The following is a 14,241-nucleotide window of genomic DNA, read 5'->3' as shown; positions in this document are numbered from 1 at the left end:
TTGGGCCAGAACTGAGCCCAATGTCTAATTAATGGGAATAGCTGAGTGCTGCCTGGAAGCAGGACCTGGCTCTAGAGTACAATGCTCAAAGCAGATGGCAATCGTGACTGGGTTTTACCGCTGGTGCAGACAGGAGCACAAAGGCCCAATAGCCTCATGGTGCAGCTAACTGGCCAAACAGTCAATCACAAAGTAATTGACCTGCTCTGCTGGAGCAATGGCAAACTTGTGCCACCGCTTCAGCATCCAATTTTTCTGATATGTACCTCTGCCACAGAGTGAAACAAAGGCACAGCTTTGACCAATTAGATTAGAAAGTCCACTCGTGGAAACCAAAGGATGTACTGAAAATCTTGAAACTCCAAGACACACACTGGACACCGGGCAGTTAATGCACCAAATATTTAATGTAATATCAAATAACAGTCACAGAGTCTGTCTACAAGACATACTTTATTAAACAAAAGACTTTCTCGAATACTTGATTTATTGGCTCGAAGGCCAAATAATTCGGAATTCCACATTTCTCGATTTAAAAAGTTACTAAATATCCAGTAAGTGCAACAACATTTCAGTATATTAACTCAAAATCAGTTGGAAAACTATTGGATGCATAAAAAAATCACTTGACAATAATAGTGATGTACTAAGGATTTTCTTCTTAAATCCAGCACAATGTACACAAATAGAGAACACAAAATCTGCCTTATTGTTGAGAACTACAATTAAAGATCTGTCAAAAGAACCAGATACCTAATGGTATAAAAATATTTACACATCCAGTTAACACAGGAATGCGGCTTTGCTACTTGTACCAATTTGATTTGCACCAAAATTCAATTCCTATCATTCCGTTCCATTCAGCATACACTATAAATCCATCTTCTGGATTATATCCTGCAAAACAGTTCTCCCTCAACCTTAACTTCCTCATCTGCAAATTACTTCCTCCAACCTTTTCCTTACTCTGCATCCACTTTCCATCTAATCTCTTCTGATCGGCTACCTGCTCCTGACTTTATCACTTGCTTGTTTTTTTTTTAAATGCACCATGTGCGCAAATACTTCTCTCACATTTAATGTTAAATGTTTATTTGGTCCCTTTTCACTGCAGTTGGGTGTATCGCCAATCGCAGGATGCCCCACACAAGTACTCAAATCTGGGGTACACGAATAAGCAAAGCCCTCATGTTAAAGGAATGCATACCGCATCAAAGCAAACGTACATTCACTTGGCGCGTAGAGAAACGCCAAAATCGTTTGCAAGATTAAGTGTGCTTTTACTGCTCATGTGTCAACTTAGTGAATAGACAAGAATGTGAATCAAGGCAAATATCTACATCTGCACTGAAAAAACTGAAAGGCACTCAAGTCATGTCATATCGATGATTTCATATGGACATTTCCTTCCAAAAATCGCACTCAGAAAGAACTATAAGCTTATAGGCATGGTCAATAATCTTTCAGGATTTCATTTACAAAAAACAATTCAAATGAGTGAACATCTGAGCTATCACATTCCTCCTGCTGCAGCAAAACTAAAGATAAAACTAATCTAGAACAGTTTAAGTAGAATGACGTTCTGCCTAAATGACACACTCTTAGTTCAGGATAACAAGAAGTGTATATGATATTTAATTATACTGGAGTTTTTTTTGAAATTTCAAAGTAGATATAGGCAGCTAATCAAAACTACACACTGATCCTTTGGAGCACGTTTTTTTCAAAAACACATTTTAAAAGTTAGCTGAGGCCCTTACATTTATTTCGCTTCACGAACTATATAGTGCGTGCACAGTTTAAAAGAAGATACAGAGGTTAACACTACTACTGGGCGAGAGTTTCCGGCCGTTCCCTTCAGCGGGCTCTTCTGGCCCCGCTGTTGGCGAGATCCCGTCACGGGTTCCCGGTGGTGGAGAGTGCGAACAACAGGAAATGCCATTGACGGCAGCAGGGCCGAAAAATCCCGCTGCCAGTCAATGGTGGACCACCTCCGCAAAACATGCTGCGGGCGGGTGGGGGGGTAGGGGAATCCCGCCCATTTTCTTTTACTAAAGACTACACAGTAGTCAACAATTAAAGTTTCTTCCAAAGAAACAACACACATTTGCCAGTGAAGAGCAAATATCTCTATACAAATCTAACAGGACTGCCTAACTGACAGTGGGGCTGACACTTTTCCAAACAGGAAATCATAAGAATGGCATTCTTGACTGGATGGCTCTCCCCTTCAAAATGCGCTTAACCTGCGAATAAAAAAAACATTGATCGTGATTCAAGGTTCAAGGATTACCTTCTCTTTAAAAAAAAAATCAAATCTTAAGCTGCTTTTACTTTTTTCCATTCATTTTTCCTCTCTAGTTTTCAGATTACATCCACTGTCAAATTTCTGGAATGCTTTTTATTTGATAAACGTCGAGCTGCTTTGCCTCACTCACCTCTTCGCCTCTTGCACCTTCTGGCACCAGATGCACCGGTTGCTCATTCTCCAGATTCCTGACGCTGGGATCAGCGCCTTTTCTCATCAGAAGCCGGACAGCGTCCACCTGACTAACTCGGTTTTGCATGCCCGCTGCGACATGGAGAGCAGTGTTTCCATTATATGCCTGCAAGATGAACAAAAACTCTGTTAACGGCAGAAATACCAACACTGGAAATTTCCTCAAAACATTCTCCTCACTACAAAGTAGGCTGACCAGACAAATCTCAGCGGATTTGGTCAATTTTTGAACTGTTTTACACTCGTGTTGGTAAGTAAAAGTCTTGCAAAGAAAAATTCAATACTATTACTCCCACGCTGAAAGGCCACGAATCTTAGCAAAGTCAATGGTAAATGACCAAGACAATTAGACCACAAGATAAAGGAGCAGAATTAGGCCATTCGGCCCATTGAGTCTTCTCCCGCCATTCAATTGTGGCTGATATGTTTCTCAACTCCATTCTCCTGCCTTTTCTCTGTAAGCTTTGATCCCTTTACCAATCAAGAACCTATCTATCTCTGTCTTAAAGATACTCAATGACCTGGCCTCCACAGCCTTCTGTGACAATGAATTCCACAGATTCACCATCCTCTGGCTGAAGAAATTCCTCCTCATCTGGGTTCTAAAGGGTTGCCCCTTTACTCTGAGGCTGCGCCCTCGGATCCCAGTCTCTCCGACTAATGGAAACATCTTCCCCACATCCACTGTATCCAGGCCTTTCAGTATTCTGTAAGTTTCAATATGATTCCCCTTCATCCTTCTGTACCCCCATCGAGTACAGACCTAGAGTCGTCAAACGCTCCTCACACGTCAAGCTTTTCATTCACTTATCAACGTGCCAAATACTTTGTTCACTGCAACTCTCCCTTTCATCAAGTAACAGGTTTCTGGACTGCCTCTTACCTTGGCATTTACAACATTAAGGCTGGTTGGTTGCTCAAGAAAGTGACGTAGAACGTCAACATTTGCTTCCTCAGCAGCCAAGTGCAGAGGTGTGCGGCCACTCTTCCGATCCTAGAGAAAGTTTACAAGTCAATTAGAGTATGTCACAGGCTATCTCAGATTGCTTTGTTACAACCAACACTAACAATTTACTTTTTGCAATTAAATTAAAACATCCACGGTGGCATAATGGTGTTCGATTTTCCACGCGGTTCGATCAGTACTTGCATCAGAGCTAAACTCACCCGGGTTTCAATGGACGCTCCCATCTGCAATAAGGTTTTAATAGTTTCCAACAAGCTCTTGCTTTTCATGGTCAGTTCCTGCACCTCGGCAGATGGAGGCTGCCGTTGGATTTTGTTCTGTAGCTCATGTAGCACACGGTTCTGAGTCTGAACGGCACAGTGTAGAGCAGTCATACCTAAACCAGAAGGAAAATTCAACATCATGATGGGTAGCAGCAAACAGAAACAAGTTTACATTAAAACACAATCCCCGCCCTTGAGAAATTCCTGATTGCTTTGTTGATAATTATGGACATAATCCAAATGTAAAAAGATGACATCCAATAAAGACGCACTTCTGTCTGGAATCACTTTTCTTTCATGAGTAATTAGTAGTTAGTAGCAATTAATAATAATTTGTAGGTAGTAGCTGATCTTACCATCAAAGTTTGTAACTTCAAGATTGAAATGCTGGTAACTTAGTGCCATTCCCTTCTCAATAGCCTGAATAGAAACATAAAAAATGATTTGTAAGTCATGGCAATTAAAAAATAAAAATGGCAGATAAGTACATTTATATTCCAACGGAAACAAAATGTTATTTTTTTTGTGATATTTCTAAAATGACATGCTTTATTACACCATTGACATATAAAATATCCCCAAGATCCTTCCCAGGTGTAATTTAAATAAATGGGCACAGAACCAAGGGGAGATAGACACATGACCAAAAGCTTGATCAAAGAAATGGGTTGAGGTAGGTACAGAAATATACTGGCTTGCTACCTCATGTACACTCTGGTAAATGGATAGTGTGAATGGATAGTTGAGAAAAGATGTACAAATTATGGCTCACAATTTAAAGCAGGCTTCCAAACTATTTTCTTACAAGTTCCAATAGGAATCCCAAAATCATGCAAGAATCTTGTAGGCTAAGGAAACCTACAACAGACCACACGTTCAGGCTACGCTTGATATTTGTAAGTACAATCCAAAGATGAAATAATTAAACATGCATTTTTGTCCTTAATATTACTATAATTGGTGTTTGGGAAATCCAGGTGAAATTGTTCATTTGTGAAGCTCACACTTCGACAGGTTACATTGGTGCTTCTATGGAATGTCAAGCATCATAAAAAAAGAGGTCCCTCAGTCAGGAAAAGACACCTACCACAAGCACTTGAGAGAAACCTTTTTCTGCAACCACGTGCAATGGTGTTCTTCCCCAGCGATCTGAAGTATTCACTTGTGCTCCAAGGCTGACCAGATCCTGAACAATCAAGTGTTGGTTCGCAGCAACAGCTACCTGCAAAGCACTCTACAAGAGCAAAAAAAAAGCTACTGTAATATTTGACAAATCACCAACCTGTACAAGGGAACTGATAACAAATGACTAACTGATAGCACTTTTTTTTAAATCAGCAAACAGAGTAATAAGCAAACAGCCAAATCAGCCATTTCGTAACTGCAAGTTTGACAATTACTGAGAAACAAGTCAATTTAAGTTAAACATTAATGTTAACGTTCAACATCTTGCTGAAGTAATCATTGGCTGTAATGCAAATAAGGCTTTCGAGCCAATTAAGGTGACTTTCAACAGTTTAATCTCAAAGAAAATCTCAACTTTTCAACTCATGACAAGTAAATGATTAATATATCAAAATATCCTACCTGGCCATTGTGTTCTTTAACATCCATCATGTTCATTGCAGCCATTTTCTTCCCAAGGACATATGCAAGAGCCCGTCTGCCCTGTGCCACAGCAATATGCAGTAGACTGAAAAAGATGTAAGCATAACATACTTTAAAAGCTTATAAAACAAAAGGTGTTTGCACTATAATCATTTAGACCTTTCACCAAACAGGTCCTAGCCACTAAACACAATCCTTATTGTTTATAAACAGAGCATTTTTGCCTAAATCTACATTTCGACTACACTGCCCTACCCTCCAGTTTAATGCAAAAAAACCCTTTAAATTACTGAGCATTCCCTACAAGGTATGTACAGTAAGTAGCACCAGCCAACACTCCTTTATTCAATAAGACGGGGATTTACTATTATTTTGGTAAACAATTGCTGGTACTGGCCACTTCATTTAACAGAACATGACCAAATGTGAACCCAAACTTGCCAAGACCCTTAATAGGGACAGGTATGTGCTATTTCACACCTAAAAGAGGGAATTTTCTGTGTGCACTAGATTAGGATGGGCCATGTTCTGGACCACCAATGATGATCCACATCTCCAGAGCACAAATAACATGGGGGTCCATGGTTACCAATGCCCCCTTAGGGCAAGATACCAGAAGAGAGTGAGTGTTCTGGAGCTCTAACATTGTGTACCACAAAGTGTAAGATGCAGTTCCATATCTATAATTGCCATAAACAACAGGTTCGTCTCAACAATGGTGCTGAAGGGAAGCTTTTTTGCAAAGGTAAACAGTTTAGCACCAAGAGATGGGCTGAGTGTCCTACTTTGTGGTAGGGGGAAGGAACCGTAAGGCATAAATTTTCTTGTACACTATCTAGAAACCAGCTAAAAAAAAGTAGCATTAGAACAGGCTCAGGAACAGACCCCCGAGACATTTATTGTATTTTCACTGATAACTGAATATACCAAAACGAAGATTTAATAATACTTACGTATCGCCATCAGAGTCTTTGTCAATAAGTTGCTCTTGAGTAAGGTTGGATAATTTATTCTCCTCCTGTTCAATTTGCCATTGAAAGAAGGATTTGCCTTGAGATTGTAATGGATAGTACATAGAAGCAGGATGGGATACATCTTCCGGAATGCTGGGTTGCAGGGAGCTGCAACTTTGGAGATAAAATTCAGATGATGGTTGACTACGCACAGGTTGGCCCTGAGGAACTGGGTAGCCCTCAGGCAGCAGACGGTCAGGGCGCACTGGAAAATCAACTGCATACTGCAGAAATTCCTCAGGCACCTGTGGATTCCATTGGGCAGCTCCAGCGTTCAGTGCATGCTGGAGATTCGGTGAATGATCCACACCTTGAAAGAATTGAAACCCTTTATGCTGCCCAGTGACTTGAGGCGGGCTATGGATTTGGAATTGCTGCAATTCCTGGCATTGTTCAGGGGACAGCTGGCTGAGCTGGAGGTCCTGCATATAATCGTGTGTGTGCACGCCTGTTTTTCCCTGGAAAGCTTGGTGGTCGTCCTTGGCAACACTGGGCCAGCTGACCTGGACTGTATTCAAGGAGATCGTATGGGTGTCATTCTGCAACATTTTTATTATGTCCTGAAGAGCATCTGGGTTTACATCATTCCTTGGCTCAGTTGTATGGGCCCCGTCTGAATTCTCAACAGAATTTGGTGTCTGGGGTGGAGTCTAGTGAAAAAGAGAGATGTATGGATATCAGTCAAGTAACAAAAGACATTTAAATGCTTGACTGCTGGTAAAGTTAAAGTTTATTATTAGTCACAAGTAAGGCTTACATTAACACTGCAATGAAGTTACTGTGTAATTCCCCTAGTCGCCACAGTCTGGTGCCTGTTCAGGTCAATGAACCTAACCAGCATGTCTTTCAGAATGTGGGAGGACACCCACGCAGACATGGGGAGAATGTGCAGACTCCACACAGTCAGTTACCCAAGCCGGGATTCGAACCCAGGTCCCTGGAGCTGTGAAGCAGCAGTGCTAACCACAATGTTGCCACAAACTCGGTCTACTGGCCTAGCAGAAAAGCAACAAGACTGAAGTTCCTATAAAACAGGTTTCATTATTTTTTGACAAAGTGATAATGCCATTGTTTGTCCCCTTCAGATACCTGAAGGCATCTGATTAATATTCATATCTTCTGCAATCATAAAGCTTACCTCACAGAAATACTGCAGAGGTCATTAAACTAAAATTACATTTTGAAAGGAAGAATGTCGGCTATTTTTACCAGCAAATAAGATGATGCATGCGCCGGTGATTGTTTATAAGGAGGTACATCAGTCAGATTCTCCAAAGCTGATCTTTTACCCCCGCCCAGCAGACTTCTTATTTCTGTGAAGGTGGAAAACTGGTTATTAATTCTGCACAGTGATTAACGGAACATTCTTATCTAATAAAGTTAAGCCGCATCAAAATTACAAATTAGCAAGCCAATTACTTACGAGAAAACTCTTCCTCTGATGAATTCAATTGAGGCTATATCGAAGGGGAAAAAAAATATTCTGTTACGCATGGTATAATTATTTTCCATAGTATTCCTTCATCTCGTCCATAGAATCTGTTTCAGCCCTTTAGCCTAAGATCATTGTGTTGAAAGCAAATGACTGCGGATGCTGGAATCTGAAACCAAAAGAGAAAATGCTGGAAAATCTCAACGGGTCTGGCAGCGTCTGTAAGGAGAGGAAAGAGCTGACGTTTCGAGTCCTGATGACCCTTTGTCAAAGCTGTCAAAGCTTTGACAAAGGGTCATCTGGACTCAAAACGTCAGCTCTTTTTCTCTCCTTACAGACGCTGCCAGACCCGTTGAGATTTTCCAGCATTTTCTCTTTTGGTTACGATGTTAAAAGTTAGAATGTTACAAGTAAACGTGACCATAAAAAACAGAAACCTTTAAAGTTTTATTTTAACATACAATCAGCCTCTTACATTACAAAAATTAAGGGCTTAAACTATTTCCCGCATTTTTTAACAAAAAACAACCAAAACCAAATAAAATTAGGTGGAGTGTGTTACCGAATAATTTTCCAGGATGTTGCCTTTGCGGGTGCTCCTGAAATTGTTAAGGAGTTCCTTGACAGGATTCTTCACTCGAACTCCTTGGAAGGGTCGCCTCTGAGTTCTCCCTGTGCCAGAGTGGGCTGTAAGAAAGGCAATGACACATAACCTCAGCAACCCACTTAGACACCAAAGAGACAGTGTGAAAAAAAGGGTTAAAAATCCACCAGCCACAGATCACACCCTCTTTAAAAAAATAGGCACGCATGAGGAAATGAAAGCACAGGTTGTGCCCTGAGTAAAACACAGGAATGATCATCTTACACAAAAATTAACTCAACTCCCTGCTCCGAAACGCTCCAATTTCAGATCCAATGGTTTTTAATCGGTTCCCCGTGAAAATTGGATTTTAAACTCTGATGTTTAGTACGGATGGGTTCAGGAAGATGAAAAATATTGTGGGCGCAGTAATCAGCGGACAAAAGTCCACCGCCCCCTCCCCCCCCCCCCGAACCGGGCCAGTTCTACCCCATGTTTACCAGCACAATGCAAATTATACTGACTAAAACTGAAGATAAAATTACAAGCTGCTACGTTGAGAAGGGGGACAGGCGAAAGGAAGCAAAAGAAAACAAGGATTCAGTCCTTAAGTTAGCGTGGTTCACACAGCAGAAAGTTGAAAGGGCAAGATTGGAAATTTAAGAACAAGTTAGGACTTTAGCTAAAACAGAAAGGCGGAAATCAGATTTTTAAAATAGATAAAAGTGGAAGGTGGGGTGAGTGGGGGAGAGTGGAGTGTGTGGGAGTGTAGGATGGGGGGATGGAGGGTGGGGGGGGGGAGTGGAGGGTAGGGTGGGGGAGTGAGTGGGGGAGTGGAGGGTGGGGGAGTGAGTGGGGGAGTGGAGGGTGGGGGAGTGAGTGGGGGAGTGGAGGGTGGGGGAGTGGGGGAGGGATGGGGTAAAGGTTGGCAAAGTGGGGGTAAAGGTTGGCAGGGTGGGCTACCTGTGGACTGAGTGCCCCCGTCCGAGGCTCCGCTCTGACTCTCGGAGTCTGACTGTGGCGAGGTGGGGGTGGCCGGTGAGAGCGGCTCACTGGCTGCCGGGGAGCTCTGGTAAAAGTAAGCCAGGTTAATGGGGCTCGACATCATGCAGCAGCTCTCCTGCTCGCTGCCCTTCTCGCTGTCTCTGTCCAGAATCATCGCTCCCCGCTGCGCTAATCCGGAGTCTGTGCTGCCTGGGTATGTGGCTCTGAGCTTGGTTAAGGTGGAGGGAATGCCGACTGGAAACGCCAGAGTTTATGTAGCAGCCTGTCTCTGTGTCTCCCCCGTAGCTCTGTGCCCGGATCGCTGAGTGACACAAAGCCTTTTCTCCTTTTCCGGGAGGCTGGCTCGTTGCTGTGACTGTGGCGAGTCCTATTTGTCACAGCGATGGGGGAGTGTCAAAGCGCAGCCTGATTCCCGTAACCAACTTTAAAAAAGCCACTTTACTGGAAATGATCAGGAGAAAGAGGCGGAGCTGTGCCAACTTTCGTACTTTGCCCCAACCTGAAAGCTGATTGTTTTTTTAAAGGAGATGTGCATCCAGGACAAAAATACACACCATTGTTCTGTCTATCTCTGTCGCTTTACACTTTAAATCCCCCATTAGGAATTAAACGTCAGCTAAGCTGACATATAGCTCAAATATTTCTTTCTGGAAACTGACTCCTCGGTACTTCCAACATCTTCTATTATTTTCAGAATTCCAGCCTGTGTTTTTTTAATTTCTGACCCATTGAGTAATTCATACAGACCTTTTTCATTTTGCAAGTCCTTTCGAAACATTTATGGCTCCCTTCATTCTTCAAACTCAGTTCCTTCTCTCTTCCCCCACCCCCGCCCCTGGTGCCATTAGTCAGTCAGAGGCTAAAACACTCTTTGCAATAGGAGTTAGCTATTTAATCCTGAAGGACTAGCCCCTTTTCCTACCCATGACTAGGGCGGCACGATGGCCCAGTGCTTAGCACTGCTGCCTCACAGCGCCAAGGACCCAGGTCAAAGTTGGGCCGAAGGGCCTGTTTCCATGCTGTAAACCTCTATGACTCTAAGCCTTGTGACTAATAAATAAACTTTAGCTTTATTATTTCACCCTCCTTAACCCACCATCTCTTCCCTGCCTCAACTCATCCGCTGCTGAAACCCTCATCTACTTTTGGTTACCGCCAGACTTGACTCCCAAAGTTGTCCTGACTACTCCCCCAATCTCTATAAACTTAACCTCATCCAGCATTCTGCTGCCCATGTGCTAACCTGCACCAAATCCTGCTCACTCCATCCATCTCATTTTAACTCCATGACTTACAGTGGATCCTGGTCCTTCAGCACCTCAAGCTTTAATACTGCACTTTTGTGGTTCTTATTGCCTCGCCCACCCACACCCTACAAAACTCTTCCAGCTTAAGGCCCTCCAAGAAGTCTGCATTCTTCCAACTATGTGTTTACCACACCTTTGACCCAGCATCGGTAACCAAGCCACTGTGTTAAGCTCTGGAATGTTAACCTGAGCCTCTCCATCTTCTTTCTCTCCTCTCCAGTGACATGCCTCGAGGCAATTTCTTTCACATCAGAAACTGAATAAACAACAACTTGCGGTTATATAAAATAAATTACTGATGTTACAGTAATGGCCCAGAGTTTCCTGGAGATTAGCGTCATCATAATGGCAAATCTACATTGTAGGTTCTGTGTTTTGCGCGAGACAAGGGAAAACATTGTGCCATTGATAGATTGTACTATTACTGGCGCTACACCAAAAGGGTGCTTTATCATTACACTCATCAAAGCACTGAGAAGTTAATCACAGTCAAGGATATTAGAGAGAGATGTAAGAATTATAAGAGTAGTTATAATGGAAGACTTTAATTATCGGAATATAGACTGGGATAATAGCAGAGTGAAGGACAGAAAGGGATAAAAGTTCCTAGATTGTTCAGAAGAAATTTGTACATCAGTATGTGTCAAGTCCAAAGAAAAAGGAGGCACACGAGCAGGAGTAGGCCATTCAGCCCCTCGAGCCTGCTCCGCCATTTAACAAGATCATGGCTGATCTGATAGCAACCTCAAATCTACATCCTGCCTACCCCCGATAACCTATCACCCCCGTTGCTTACCAAGAGTCTATCCGCCTCTGCCTTCAAAATATTCAAAAACTCTGCTTCCACCATCTTTTCAGGAAGAGAGTTCCAAAGACACACAACCCTCAAGTGAAAAATGTCACTTCATCTCCATTTTCAATAGGCAACTCTTTATTTTTGAAACAGTGCACCACCAGTTCTAGATTCTGCCACAAGAGGAAACACCCTCCCCACGTCCACCCTGTCAAGACCCCTCAGGATCCTAAATGTTTCAATCGAGTCATCTCTTCTAAACTCCAACAAATACAAGCCTTAGCCTATCTAACCTTTCCTCATAAGACAACCCATTCATTCCAGATATTAATCTGTAAAACCTTCTGAACTGCTTGCAAAACATTTATGCCCTTGTTAAAGAAGGTGACCAATACTGTACACAGTACTCAAAAATGTGGTCTCACTTGTACCCTGTACAACTGAAACATAGCCTCCCTACTTTTGTAATCAATCCCCTCACAATAAATGATAACATTCTATTAGCTTTCTTAACTACTTATTAAACCTGCATTGCCTTTTGCGATTCATGCATTAGGACACCCAGATCATTCAACATCCCAAAGCTCTGCAATCTCTCTCTTTATAAAATAAAATTCTTTCTGCCAAAATGGACAATTTCAAATTTCCCAATTATACTCCATTTGCCATATCTTTGATTTGATTTGATTTATTATTGTTACATGTATTAGTATACAGCAAAAAGTATTGTTTCTTGTGCGCTATACAGACAAAGCATACCGCTCATAGAGAAGAAAACGAGAGAGTGCAGAATGCAGTGTTACAGTCATAGCTACAATGTAGAGAAAGATCGACTTAATGTGAGGTAGGTCCATTCAAAAGTCTGATGGCAGCAGGGAAGAAGCTGTTATTGAGTCGGTTGGTACGTGACCTCAGACTTTTGTATCTTTTTCCCAACGGAAGAAGGTGGGAGAGAGAATGTCCGGGGTATGTGGGGTCCTTGATTATGCTGGCTGCTTTTCTGAGGCAGCGGAAAGTGTTGACGGAGACAATGGGTGGGAGGCTGGTTTGAATGATGGCCTGGGTTTCGGAGAGAGTTTAAAGTTTATTTATTAGTGTTACAAGTAGGCTTACATTGCAATGAAGCTACTGGGAAAATTCCCTAGTTGCCACACTCCAGCACCTGTTCGGGTACACTGAGGGAGAATTTAGCATCGATGGGGTAAAAATGGATCTGATTCAGATAAACTGGAATCAAAGATTAGCAAGCGAAACTAACTGAACGATGGGCTGTCTATAAAGAAATTAAAGGTTGAACAAGTACAGTCAAGTGTATTCCCTTGAAGAAGGGGAAAGATAGGGCAAACAAATTCAGAGCTCCCTGGATGTTGAATATGATCGGGATTAAAAAGAAAAAAATGTCTTCTATGGTGCTGTAGGGCAATATCAGGGATCGTGTCTTTTATATTTTAATTTATATGTCCGTTTATATTTTATTTAATTTCAGTATAATATATGCAGGGCTACATAGAGCAAGCTCAGAGAGCCAAATCTCACCAGAGAGAAGGAAAGAGTTAACGCAGACAGCTAGAGGCCTGCTCTGCTTACAGATAATGATTGCTATCAACTTCTGATGTGCAGGAGATCTTTCTGAGTTATCACAACAGTGGGACAACTGGCATTGAGACAGCCAGGCTCCATACAGTCTAGGGAGGTCATAGTCTTTGTGAAAACATGATCGCCTAGCAGAGCGGGGGAACGATTAACACATCGTTGTAAATCAGTTGGGTAGATACAATGCTTTGACATCATAATCAGGAAAGCAGAACTGTCCAAGAACTGATTAACAAAGTTGTACTGAACAATGCAGTCTGCATAACGAGATTAGAAGAACCATCTTGTATCCAACTCGAGGAATTAATATGCTAATGTAAACCTTTGTGGCTCGAAGAAGTATATTAACCTGTACCAATCTAACAGAGTAAGAAGTCTAACAACACCGGGTTAACGTTCAACAGGTTTATTTGGTAAAAAAAGCCACTAGCTTTTGGAACAGGCTGTTCCTTCGTCAGGTGGGTGGGAGTTCTCCCAACCACCTGATGAAGGAACAGCCTGTTCCGAAAGCTAGTGGCTTTTGCTACCAAGTAAACCTGTTGGACTTTAACCTGGTGTTGTTAGACTTCTTACTGCGTTTACCTCAGTCCAACACCGGCATCTCCACACCAATCTAACAGACGCAGAGAAGGACTCACAGGCAATCTGAGATTTCAGGCCGGAGTCCAGCTCTCCCTCGTGCACATGCAATAAAAACTTTTCTTGAAGTTCGACACGGTCTCCAAGGCTCGACTCATTTCATTTCCCTCCTACCATTGGCGCTGCAGAGCAGGGTACCGTACCGGACGACCGGCGACGATGTGGCTCCAAGTCGGGTGAGTACGTTTATTTTACCACCCATAGTTAGGGGAGTGATTCCACACTCGTCGTTGGCCGGCTATAAGTTGCGGTAATAAAAGAACTATATGGAGGAAGGGTCTGACCATGTGAGTTTGAAGGAAATCGAAGGGTAATACCCCGCGTGCCAGGGCATAGTATTGATGAGAAAACTTAAGAAGTTTTCGCGAAGTTTCTATATAAAACCCACGCCGGGGAAAAACACGGAGAAAGGATTGATGGGTCTCGCTTACAACCGCGATGGAGGATTCCGCGAGAGGGTCGAGCCGCGGGGGAAAAAAGCCCGCGAGAGGAGCGAGAGTGGCAAAAATGGTCGAGATGGCCGGGTATAATAAAACTG

General features: G+C 42.6%; 1 protein-coding gene across 3 annotated transcripts in view; it reads right to left on the bottom strand.

Moving 5' to 3' along the window:
• Positions 1–388: 388 nt before the first annotated feature.
• nfkbiz (nuclear factor of kappa light polypeptide gene enhancer in B-cells inhibitor, zeta) overlaps positions 389–14,241 on the bottom strand; it is a 30,685-nt gene continuing 16,832 nt past the window's right edge. Inside the window, exons 1-12 of one of the 3 annotated variants that reach the window (XM_078232928.1) lie at positions 9,330–9,663; positions 8,346–8,470; positions 7,775–7,808; positions 7,561–7,664; positions 6,292–7,001; positions 5,318–5,423; positions 4,818–4,964; positions 4,087–4,150; positions 3,668–3,843; positions 3,384–3,494; positions 2,439–2,606; positions 389–2,246 (exon numbers count right to left, since the gene is read on the bottom strand). In XM_078232928.1, coding sequence (XP_078089054.1) covers positions 2,193–2,246; positions 2,439–2,606; positions 3,384–3,494; positions 3,668–3,843; positions 4,087–4,150; positions 4,818–4,964; positions 5,318–5,423; positions 6,292–7,001; positions 7,561–7,664; positions 7,775–7,808; positions 8,346–8,470; positions 9,330–9,525 — 1,995 coding nt within the window. In that variant the 5' untranslated portion in view covers positions 9,526–9,663 and the 3' untranslated portion in view covers positions 389–2,192. The other 2 variants (XM_078232929.1, XM_078232927.1) reach the window with 2 other exon arrangements.

This window comes from Mustelus asterias, chromosome 17, assembly GCF_964213995.1.
Source record: "Mustelus asterias chromosome 17, sMusAst1.hap1.1, whole genome shotgun sequence".
Lineage (NCBI taxonomy): Eukaryota > Metazoa > Chordata > Chondrichthyes > Carcharhiniformes > Triakidae > Mustelus > Mustelus asterias.
The sequence above is the reverse complement of the archived record's forward strand: the minus strand, read 5'-3'. Positions and strand labels throughout refer to the sequence as shown.